General features: G+C 41.7%; 1 protein-coding gene across 3 annotated transcripts in view; it reads left to right on the forward strand.

Annotated features, from left to right (window-relative positions):
• Positions 1-460: 460 nt before the first annotated feature.
• The window catches only part of ARHGAP21 (Rho GTPase activating protein 21), a 134079-nt gene continuing 122514 nt past the window's right edge, over positions 461-12025 (forward strand). Inside the window, exons 1-2 of one of the 3 annotated variants that reach the window (XM_011963829.1) lie at positions 461-732; positions 950-1393. In XM_011963829.1, coding sequence (XP_011819219.1) covers positions 1331-1393 — 63 coding nt within the window. In that variant the 5' untranslated portion in view covers positions 461-732; positions 950-1330. Of the gene's footprint in view, positions 733-942; positions 1394-12025 lie in introns of those variants that run through there. The other 2 variants (XM_011963827.1, XM_011963830.1) reach the window with 2 other exon arrangements.

Below are 12025 nucleotides of genomic sequence, written 5' to 3' on the forward strand. Positions count from 1 at the left end.
TCCCCGCTCCAGCTCGCCGCTGCGCTTTGGCCGCCGGGCCCGAGCGGGCGGGAAGGGTAAGGTCCCCGGTTTTGTCTCGCCCAGGGGCTCCTAGCACCTTTGAGAAAGCCCGTGTTGGGGTCGCTCTCCTCGGGAGCTGGAGGTCCCCGACCCGCCTCAGGAAGGGGCGGGGGAATCGTGGGGGAGGTGGGTGGTGGTTTGCTTTTTCCTAGTTTTTTCCCCCCTAGGTGGCCACAGGGGAAGGAAAGCCGTGTCGAGTTGTAGTTGGGGGAAAAGCCGCGACTTCAGAGTTGCTCGAGTGTGGCTTCGGAATCATGCCCCGGAGCGGGAGCGGCGCCCGCGTCCCACCCGCGGCCGCGCACGCCTCCCCGGCCGTCCCCGGCCGTCCCCACCCAGCCCCGCCGCGGGCCAAGGAAAACAGCCGCCTCCTCGGGGACGCCGGCCGGGGCGGAGGGGCGGCGCCCGAGTCACCCGGAGACGCCGCCGAGCCCACGCCGGCCCCAGCCAGGCTGGCTTTGTGCTTGAGTTTTTGGGGGGCGGAGGGGAACGAGGAGGGGGCTTGAAAAGTGTGATCCCATTTCAACCTCGTGGGGGAGAAAACTTCCCCAAAGTGTCCCTGTCTGGGTGATGCAGAAAAGAACATGCACAGCCCTCTGCTCTGCCCAGGAAAGACATGAATTAAAATGCACTTGAATGGGGAACGTTTTTTCTTGAAGGCTGCATAACAGCCAGGTGTGTTTGATGTGTTTGACGCAACCGCTGGGCAGTTTTGAGATTTTTCTTTTTTAAACACCCCCTCGAATTTATAGGCGTTTTGTTTGTTTACGTTAAAATTTTTTTTTTGTTTTGTTTTGTTAGGGAGGAAACGCGAACTTGGTGTGGACATGTGGGCAAGACAGTGATAGGCGCCCGGAGAAAGTTCACGCCCTTTAACTTCTCCTTTTCCTAGGATCTCCCTGGGAGCTGACACTCGAACCTTCACGACCCGTTCGGATTTTTCCAGGACTCAGGAGTGGCACTGGGAAGAAGGGGACCGCTTTCTGCAATTGGCCTCGACACTGGCTTCCAAGAAGACCTGTCGCCTTTGTTTTTAAGTCTCCAGAAATGGAAGAAGAAGGCGAAGTCAGTTGAAGTCGCGAGAAATCAGCGAGGCATTTGAAGGCGCTTCCTGAAAACCTTCATTCCCTGGCACGTTGTCTGTTTCACCAGCCCTGCCCCTCCTCGGAGCTTGCTTGCGGAATTCTTCCCCTTCGGGTGTGTGGTGGCATTCCCCCCCCACCTCCAATGTGGATTCCAAAGGATTTGTCCCTTCTTTGTCATTTGAAATGAAATGATGGCCACGCGTCGGACTGGTCTGCCTGAGGGAGATGGTGACAAGCTCAAGGCCTGCGAGGTAAGCGCGGAGCCAGCGTTCCTGGCCGGCAGGGCGGTGGCCTGTGTCTTGAGTGTCATACAAGTTGGGGGGTCACTGGCCACCGGGCCTCACTAGGGGCTTCCCGGGGCTTTGAGCTGGTTGGTGGGAGCGCCCCAGGTTAACCAGTAGCGAGGTGTGAAGCCTGGCCCACGTCTGTTTCCAGGGACTCCCGTGTTTCTTTTGCAAGAACACGTCCCGCATTTTGGAATGTCCTCATCTTGGTCACTCCTCAGAGCCAGGAATTCTCCCATCTCTGTGGCTGTAGATACTACAAGCCTGAGAATGGGCACCTGAGTATCCGTTTTCCTTCAGTCCTCTTCCAAGATACTTGGAATTGAGCTGGTTGGGGGTGGTTTGGAGCGTTTTGTGTGTCTGTGTCCAGGATTTGCCCTCCCGGGTGCAGAGAGAGCAGCTAAGTATGCTTGTTGCACCTGGAACTTAGTCTTTCTTTGGTACTGACGGTGGGCGCCTGGCTGCTGTTGCTGCAGATCTCTGCTTTAGGTAGAAAAAGACGTGTTTTTCCGTGAACAATTCAAGCACAGCCTTGGAAAACGTTGTAATTCCAACTCCCGGAAAAAAATCTCGTGCCTTTACTGTTCTCTTATTTATATCCTCCCTTTCACAACGCTGGAGTTCTGTGAGCTGCTCTGGGGTGTCAGGTGGGTTGCGTTGTTGGTTAGGGTAGCATCTAGCATCTTCCCAAGGGCCCAGAGATTTTACTCCAGACTTCCTAAAAATTTTTGAGTAGGCAGGACAGAAATCATAGAAAATACATTGATTTATGACACCCTGTTGCCTCTCACCTTTTTTTTTTTTTCTCCTCGTGTTTGGAGATTGAAGTATTCATAATTTACTTCCATTATGAATACACTATGTTTATTATTGGCGGTTTCTGTAGTTTGTTCTTTAAATAGACTGAATATTGTTATCCTTTAAATTTTACTTTTGAGATGCCTATGTTTTCATTGAAGCGTTGGGGATTACTTTAGACAATAACATACCCAAGTGAACCCTCATTCACTGTCTCACGTTCTTTTGCACCGGATGTTAAATTTTAACTTTATAGTCCTTGAAACAAGGTCTGGCTGTAAGTGTGTGAGTTTTGGCATTTTAATAAAAACGAATCAGAAGTTAAATTTTGGCTCATAAAGCATGCAGAGAAACTTGCTTCATGCAGCTTACTTCATGTCGGATTAGAAGGTTTATGCAGAAAATGCTGTGAGAGACAGCATGCTATTACTGTACAATTTATTAGAACTATAGGTTTACATTTAGAATCAGTGTTTTACTTTTTGACATCTGTAAACACCTGCTTGCAGGCAAAAGCATGATTAAATAGAACACCACAATCCTCTGATCACGGTAAACCATAATAACTCCTTTTGGAAGGCCTACCTGCAACCTGGTGATTGCTTAATGTGTATTGCAGTTACATAATAATATGTGTTGTGGTCCTGAAGCCTTATTTGTCATTGTCTTGTGAATACTTTAATTAGCATTGTATTTGCATTCTATTTGCAAGAACTAATGTTATTTGGTTATTATTATTTTTTGGTCATTTAAGAGATGTCCTGAAACCAAGAATTTAGACACATCTTGTCCTTGGCTAGCAAGCAGTATTTCCAGTTTGTTGCACACTTGGCTTTTATTAACAATGACAGTTATGTATTTTTTAACGGCTGTGAAATTTGTTTTCATTTGGACCTTACTGCTGGCGGCATGGCTATCTTGTTTCTAGTTTGGGAATGAAGAAAACACAATATCACCTGTATTTTGCTCATTTGAAATATATATACAGTATTTAGGTTTGGTATTAAGCTACAATATTATTTGACTTTCTAAAGAATAGGTATTTTGCCTAGATTCTATGTGGAAGTGGAAATAAAGGGATATATGCTGTTAGAAAACATTTTAAAACCTCAGGGTTGGGAGTGAAGAGAACTTGTGTGATTATTACCTGTATTTAGTTGTGTTGTGTTTTTGTCTGTGATTGATGCTTCTGATACACATTAAATCTTGTGAATATTTTTTAGTAATAGGGAGTTGCCAATGAAATACTTTGGGCTGATATTTAGGTTTTTGAACACTGCTCTTAATTTTTGTCTTCAATTTTGTTAGAAGCACTACATTCCACAGTGGTACTATCATTCTTTAAAAAATGTTAAAAATCCATAATGTGTTTGGGTACTACGTTTATTATTGTGTTTTTAATTAACAAAGAGATGAGTATGTATGTCTTAATAGTAATGCTGTCAGTCAGCCAAGAAAACCTAACTTTGTAGGACAGAAGAAATCAATGTAATGAATTAATAGGAGTCTCTGTTTCATGCGTTAATTAGCCAACTCCACCTTCTCTGGATAAGGTCTTGCACTTTGTTGAAAAACAGCAAAATACTCATTCATCTTAAGCATTACAATTTTATTGTGTTGATATATGAATACATTTAGGCCTCTCCACCCCCAGGATATATTGGAAGGCTCAAAACAAATCAACAGCCCTCTTCAAATAAGAAATTAGGACAGTTCAGTAGAATATGTCTTGGCATTATACAGTAAGGATGGTCCAGATGGTACTCACATGAATTTATTTACTTTATACATCTCAAGGTGTATTTTTAAAACTTGAAATCACTCACTCTGAACCTCTTAAGTGATTTTTGGTGTGTGTGTGTGTGTGTGTGTGTGTGTGTGTGTGTGTAGTCTGTGAAGTCTTCTGACACCAATCCTTGAGTAACTTTGCTTACAAAATCACTTTATATAGATTCTTCTGTGATATTATCACCCCTTTTCATATCCATATAGCTTCATCTTTCAAGGTTTAACTTTTTTTTTAAGCCAAAGAAGAGAAAACTTTCCCTCAGCTTTCTAAACCACATGATTTTTTTTTTCCATTTCTAACATTTCACTTTTTATCTGTAGTCCATACTCTTGTCCAGTAATAGAATTTTTGACACTTTGTTTATTATTAAACTTTTTACTAATGCAAATAAACTTATTTTTGTTTTGCTTCTTGACCTAGGCTAAGATTATTCTATGATTGAAATGTATTATGGCTGATGAAATACACTTGTTGGTTCATTTGGGAATACTGTAAACAATACAATAAGACATTGTTCTGGGTGTGAGTTTGTATGAATCCATGTGTTGACTCTTCCTTCTGGAATGCTGGACAGTTGCTTTTGCTTTCATCCCAGACTCCCTGGTTCCTTCTCAGTCACTCTTCTCTTCCCCTCCTTTCTCTCTCCCTATCTGCCTCTTTTGTAGGGTTTTTCTTTCTCCTCTTGCCTCATTGTTGGTTTCATCCAGAGCCAAGGCCATTCCATTCCTTTATTCTTTTTCTCACTCGCTGGGTTTTATTTTGCATTCTCCTGTGTGCTGGTGACTCCATAGCTACACCTGTATCTCAGGCTTTATGGTTGACCTCTAGACCTTTTCAGCCAGTTGCCTATTTACTGAATGAACACTTTTCGGGGATATTCCCCAGGCATTGCAAACTCATCAAATTTCACCGCTACCACTGACCTTTCCTCTTCCTGTGCACCTTCTTTTGCTGAGTAGCACTACCATCTATTTATTGGTCCAAGTCAAAAACTAGGTCAGCACCCTCACTCTTCCGTCTCATCATTCCTCATATGCAAAGTCCTGTGGAGTCCACATTCCCAATACTCACTACCCCCACCTGAGTTCAGGTCAGCTGCATCTCACTGATGAACCGCAGAAACAGACTCCCTATGGAGTATCCCAATAACTTAGCCTTGTCCCCTTCCACAGCTCTGCCCCTACCATAATCAGAACGATCCTCCTGATGGGCAGATCACCTGAGGTCAGGAATTCTCCGCCAGCCTGAGCAACATGGTGAAACCCCGTACCTACTAAAAATACAAAAATTAGCTGGGCGTGGTGGTGCACACCTGTAGTCCCAGCTGTTTGGAGACTGAGGTATGAGAATCCTTGAACCCAGGAAGCAGAGGTTGCAGTGAGCCAGAATCGCGCCACTATACTCCAGCTGATCATTACCTCCTATGAAACAATTTTCTGTCTTCCCATTTCCTTTGAAATAAAATTCAGACTTCTGGAAAGTCTGAAAGGAATTCGGTAATTTGGTCTGCCCTTCTGTCTCACCTGTTACTTCTTTTTGTTCTTCCTAGATTGAACTCCAGTCAGGTCCTTTCTTCTACCCTTCCCTCTACTCTCCCCTGCTCCTCCTCCCTCTGCTCCATGGCTGAGTTTTACTGTCTTTTCTTCAATACTGCTTCCTCAGGAAAGCCTTCCCTGACCCGCAAGACTGTTTTAGCTGCCCCTGGTGTATTCTCTCAAAACATCCTCATTTTCAGGAATACCAGTTACAAGTTTATTTATCTATATCCCCCTTGGATTACAGTCCCCATAAGAGCAGGGACCATGTTTGTTTCCACAGTGACTGACACACAGTAAGTGTCAGGTGATATTTTTTGAATGAATAAATGAATATGCAGGAAAGGCTCTACATTTTATTCAGTGTTCATGTAGATTCCCAGACATTATACTCTCTTAATTATCTTCCTTCCTCATTGTCACCTCCTTCTGTCTCCTTGAAGTTTCCTCAATATCCTGGTCTGCTAAACCTTCCTACACCTCAAGCCTCAGTTAATCCTCTTTTCTTCTCCCAATACTGTTTCATGGTTTTAAATATGAAGTATATGCAGATAATTGACATACACACACTCACTTATATTTCTTTATGTGTACGTGTGTGTATCTCTATTGCTGACCTGCTGCTCTGTCTCTCAGATTCAGATTCCTATATTCAACTGACCCGACTGCCTAGAATCTCCATTTGGACAGTAAATAGGCGTATCTAAAACCACAATCCTGACTCTACCTCCATTCTCCTAGCTCACTTTCCCAAGTCTGCTCCTTCCAGTCTTCCTTATCTCAAGCAATAGCAATCCCATCCTTCCAGGCCAGGCATCTTGGAGCGATCTTTGATGTCTCTCTTTTTTCTCATACATGACATGTGGATCCGGTTGACTGATTTCTCCACTTCAGTCCTTGCCAGCCTGAAGTCTGTTCTCCACACAGCAATCAGGACAGACAATTTATATAAATCAAATTGTGTCATTCCTTTGCTCAAATTCCTCAAATGGCTTCTCATTTCTCTGAAGATTGAAGGCCAAAGTTCTTGCAGTGACCTGCAAAGCCCTGTATAATTGGTCCTCCCCCTCCCTGAGCGTACCTCCTGTGCCTCTTCCCTCCTCACTCTGTGTTAGCCATTCTGGTCTCTTGCTTTTCTGCATGTACACAAACATGGGAGTCCCCAGAGCCTTCCCACTCGCTGAACTCTCCTCTTAGAACACTCTTCACTCGGTCTCTGCATGGCTTGCTTCCTTGGCTTCTTCGGGCTTTTGCTTAGAGGTCACCTTCTGAGTGAAGCTTTGCCAACCACTCCCTTTATTGAATGCCCCTCCCTTGCTCCCTGTGCCATGCTCTGCCTTCTTGCTTTGCTTGGTCTCTTTATCACTTAGTCTCCACCCGTCATGCTTATGCATTTGATTTTGCTTGTGTATTTGAGACAGGTAATATATCTAGAATGCAGGCGTTAAGAGTGCAGTTTGTCTGTTTTGTTCGCATTGTATTTCTTGTGCCTAGAAGAGTGCCTAGCACATAATAGGTTCTCAATAAAATTTTTTTTTTGAATGAATAAAGACTTAGAAAAACTCCAAAATGTTACTGAGTTTGCATTTGCACGTGTAGTATGTGAATTCTTATTGTATTTATTTTATTCCTTTTTGAGGCAGAGCCTTGCATTGTCACCCAGGCTGGAGTGCAATGGCACAATCTCCGCTCACAATAACCGCTGCCTCCTAGGCTCAAGTGATTCTCCTGCCTCAGCCTCCTGAGTAGCTGGGATTACAGCTGTGTGCCAGCACGCCTGGTTAATTTTTGTATGTTTAGTAGAGATGGGGTTTCGCCATGTTACCCAGGCTGGTCTCGAACTCCTGATCTCAAAGTGATCCACCCACCTTAGCCTCCCAGAGTGCTGGAATTACAGGCATGAGCCACTGCGCCCAGCTGAGTACTTATTTTAGTTTATACAAAATATGTACATTATGAAGTATGTTCTTCCTTAGACCTCGTGCCCACCTTGAGTTCCATTTCATTTCCGTTAGAACTGCTGTCAAAATTTTTGGTGCCTTTTTTCTTTGCACCTTTTTTACCTTTGGGAAGCTGGTAACCAAGTAACAGTAACCAAGACAATGTGTAGTACAAATTTATGAAACAATTTCCACTAAGAGATGAGATCATGATAATTAACAGACAAGTGAAAGGGCAATCAGTCTGGTCAATAAGAGAAACTATAAAAAGATAATCTGTCTGTATGGATGATGTTTTATTTCTTAAAACGAATGGCTAGTATATGAATGTTCCTTATTACATATTTTTACGTATCACAAATATTTCATAATTAGTTAAAAAAAGATCGCAAACATTGACTGTGACGAAAGGTTAACAGTTTATTCTGAACGATGAGAATATCAGGATTATTTTATTTTTATGTTTTCTCTTTTTTATTACCGAAACGACAATAAAAGAACACTATGTATAGACTTTTAAAATAGGTAATATGTAATCAGTCTTGTGAAAATTTGGTTTGTAGCAAACTACACCGCTTAAAACAATACTTAGAAAGCATACACACTGCTCAAAACAGTACTTAAAAACAATTTTTTTCTTTTGTTTTTTTTTTTTTGAGACAGACTCTCGCTCTGTCGCCCAGGCTGAAGTGCAGTGGCGTGATCTCAGCTCACTGCAAGCTCCACTTTGCGGGCTCACGTCATTCTCCTCCCTCAGCCTCCTGAGTAGCTGGGACTACAGGCGCCCACCACCACACCTGGCTAATTTTTTGTATTTCTAGTAGAGATGGGATTTCACCGTGTTAGGATGGTCTCGATCTCCTGACCTTGTGATCTGCCCACCTCAGCATCCCACAGTGCTAGGATTACAGGCATGAGCCACCGCACCTGGCCAAAAAACAATTTTTAAAAAACATGTTTCTTCATTGGAGGCATAGGATCTTCATTTTAGGCTAATTATAGTACCGTATAACTCTATTATTTAATTGTAATTGTGTGTTCCTTCACATACCTGAATGTAAGTGTCAGAATACTGTTCCATGCCAAAAGTTTTATGCTACAAGGTCAGGTTAAAGCTAAAACCTGTTAGAATTGAGAATGATGTCAGTAGCAGCAGCAGGGATCATTAAGTGGCATTTCGGCAGAAGCCTGGGTTTGAATGTATTGAGTGGGGCCTATCACTAGATAAGAGCCATCAGCAAAGTGAGTACCCAGATCTAAATAATTTCTCCATAAATTGTTAGTGTTCCTTCCCATTCATTTCTTCCAGGTTAAGCATTTTATGAAGTTTGTTGTGCCTTGATGTTCTTCATTTCTTTAGTTACTACCAGGTCAAGTAATCTAGCACAAAAGTAATACTCAGTTTCTTTTGTTCTTTGCTTTGGGAAGGGTCCTGTCATCTTATTATAGTTAACAATATGCTGATTTAAGTATGGGCAATGCTAGTGTTGATAAGATGCACAGATGCTGTTATTCAATGCAGCTATTTTCTGTTACAGAACGACCATATGGTAGGCACTTGTTTTTCTGTCTGGTTGATGTGATTAGATTACTAAAACGAAAGGTTATTGGACTTAAAGATGTCCTACTATTTTATCTAATTTTAATTGACTGTAAGTGATTAAATGTGTTAAAATATTATAAGCCTTCCAGAGGGAAGATATCTAAATGCAAAAAACTCAATTTTGGATTGCTTTCACCAAAATAGTTTTATGGTTTAAGTTGCCATATTCTTACAAAATTGGCTATTGTGCAAATAGTTTATTTCACAATATAATCTGGATGATGGCATTTTGTGCTTCTCAAATAATCCAAAAGACAAATGGATATACTATACTATAGGTTTAAGAAACTTGATGCGGGCCAGGCATGGTGGCTCAAGCCTGTCATCCCAGCACTTTGGGAGGTTGAGGCAGGAGGATTGCTTGAGCCCAGGAGTTCGAGACCAGCCTGGACAAAATAGGGAGGCCCCCATCTCTTAAAAAAAAAAAAAAAGAAAGAAAAGAAAGAAAGAAACTTGATGTGATAGAAATGTTTTATAAGTCCTCTTACTTCTAGTTATCTATTTAATATGCAAGAGTTTCCACTGTGCAGATTTGTGAATGAAAGAATAGATCGATAATCCAAATTTGGTATTTCTGACTATTCGTCTGTTTTGGGGAAAGTAGACAGATCAGAAGAAACTGTTTATTATCCTAAAAAAAAAATAAAGAAACAAGGAAGTTAAAGACTTTATTTACTTTTCCCTGGTGACTAGCTGCTGTTGAGTTTTCTATTTGATATTGGGCATTTGTTTTTGATTCAGAATTGGTTACTTATTGCCTTTCCCCCTGTTGCTTGTCTCTGTTCTGAAGAGGGCTCTGGCATAGTCAGGAGTGGTGCTATGTATGCAGCACTGTTTATAATCCCACAACTTCTTTGCCGGTCGTACAACCTAAGGAAGATACTCTCTTGAGTTCTATATTTTGTTCATTGCAATACTCATTAATATATTGAGAAGACTTATATTCTTAAATATATGTCCTGATTTTCTCATTACTCACAATGTAGAGAGTGTCCTTAAATATCAGTAGATACAAAGCTGCATTTATGATTATATTTAGACCTTCTTCTAGATGTGGCATAGCTAGTGTGATCTTGGGGATTCATCAGCACCATTTTTTTTTTTTTTTACCTTGAGGTAATACGTCTGTAATAACCCAGTATTTTCCTAGTAAATACAGATTGTATGTTTAAAAGAATTTGTATAAGCCAGATCAGTGAGACCTACTTTCTTCTCTGGGTTCTGGATATTGGCTTCTGGAAACATTATGTGCTAGTGGATGTGAGGGAAAGGAAAGGCTCTGGATGCCCCATTCGTATAGATTGTTATTCTTATCCTTTTAGGAAATTGTTTTTGTTTACTTTTTTTTTCATTTAATCATATAGATGCCCTTCTCTGTCCCTAGATTGTATAAACAGTCAGCCCTCTGTATCTATGGGGTTGCACATCCGTGGACTCAGCTAACTGTGGATCAAAAATATTTGGGAAAAAAATTGTGTCTGTGCTAAACAAGTACAGACTTTTTGTTCTTGATATCATTCCCTAAACCACAGTATAACAACTATTTATGTGGTATTCACATTGTATTAGGTATTGTAAGTAATTTAGAGATGATTTACTGCAGGAGGCGTGTTAAGTTGTATGCAAATATTGCTTCATTTGATATTAGGACCTTGAGCATGCATGGATTTTGGTATCCGCAGGAGGTCTTGGAACCAGTCTCCCACGAATATTGAAGGACCACTGCATAGATCATATCTATTTTGTGGCAACATAGGTCCACTCTCTGCCTGTCCGTACATGGCCTTCTCTACTGCATGCCCAAGTCTCCGTCTGCCTTTCTTTTGTAAGGTCATATGTCATTGGATTTAGGTAATTCTAAAGATCCTTAACTTGGCCGGGTGCAGTGACTCACGCCTGTAATCCCAGTACTTTGGGAAGCCGAGGCAGGCAGATCACTTGAGGTCAGGAGTTTGAGACCACTTTGGCCAATATGGCATGAGAATCGCTTGAATCCAAGTGGCAGAGGTTGCAGTGAGCCCATATGGAGCCACTGCACTCCAGCCTGGGTGACTGAGTGAAACTCTGTCTCAAAAAAAAAAAAAAAAAAAAGAGGTAGGCAGAGTAGAGAAGACCCTTTTTCAAAATAAGGTCACACCCACAGGTGCTAGGTGGACATATCCTTTCGGGGGATTACTGTTCAAACCCCTACACTGGGGTTTCTTCTGTTTGGTCACATGCTCAGATGTCTCTCTTTGCCCCTTTCTTTCCAGATGCTGATGGTGTGTACAACTTAAAAGTGTTGTTAGTGATTTGCCTCTTCTCGTGCCTGTTTTGGGGTTCATAGGGATGCCTTGATACCTAGTTTTGTTGTAAATATTGCCCACGTGTTTTTGTTGTTGCTGTTGGCTTGCTGTCTGGCTGCACTATTGTTTTTTGAGGGGAGAAGGGAATTCAGGGAGATTTCCTTGTTGATTCTTAAATAAGGAAAAGATAGCTCCATGAATATTATCCTTCATGGCAAACTGGTGGAGTTTTCTAAAGGGTTTTACAGATGAAGATGTTCTGATGGGGACTGAAGACAGGAAAAGTAGACTATGTTTAGGAATGATTTATAAAAGCTTGATTATAGTTGGGCCTTTAGTCTCTGAGTTTTTTTTTGTTTTGTTTTTGTTTTTTTTCTTTTTTGGTATGAACTTTTGTTTAGTGGTTCCCCTGGGAACTTTTGAAAATCAGATGCCTGAAACCCTTCTTTTCCTTCTCCCAGAATTTTTCAGCATCTTTTTCAGCATCTTAGAGGATGGAATAGTATCAGTTATTAGATATGCAGCGATTTTGCTAGAAGCCAAAGTGCTCCAACTGCTTTCTCTCTCTCTTTCTTCTTTCTTTCTCTTTTCTTTTCTTTCTTTCTTTCTTTCTTTCTTTCTTTCTTTCTTTCTTTCTTTCTTTCTTTCT

The sequence above is a fragment of the Colobus angolensis genome, unplaced genomic scaffold (assembly GCF_000951035.1).
Source record: "Colobus angolensis palliatus isolate OR3802 unplaced genomic scaffold, Cang.pa_1.0 Scaffold63, whole genome shotgun sequence".
NCBI classification, from domain to species: domain Eukaryota; kingdom Metazoa; phylum Chordata; class Mammalia; order Primates; family Cercopithecidae; genus Colobus; species Colobus angolensis.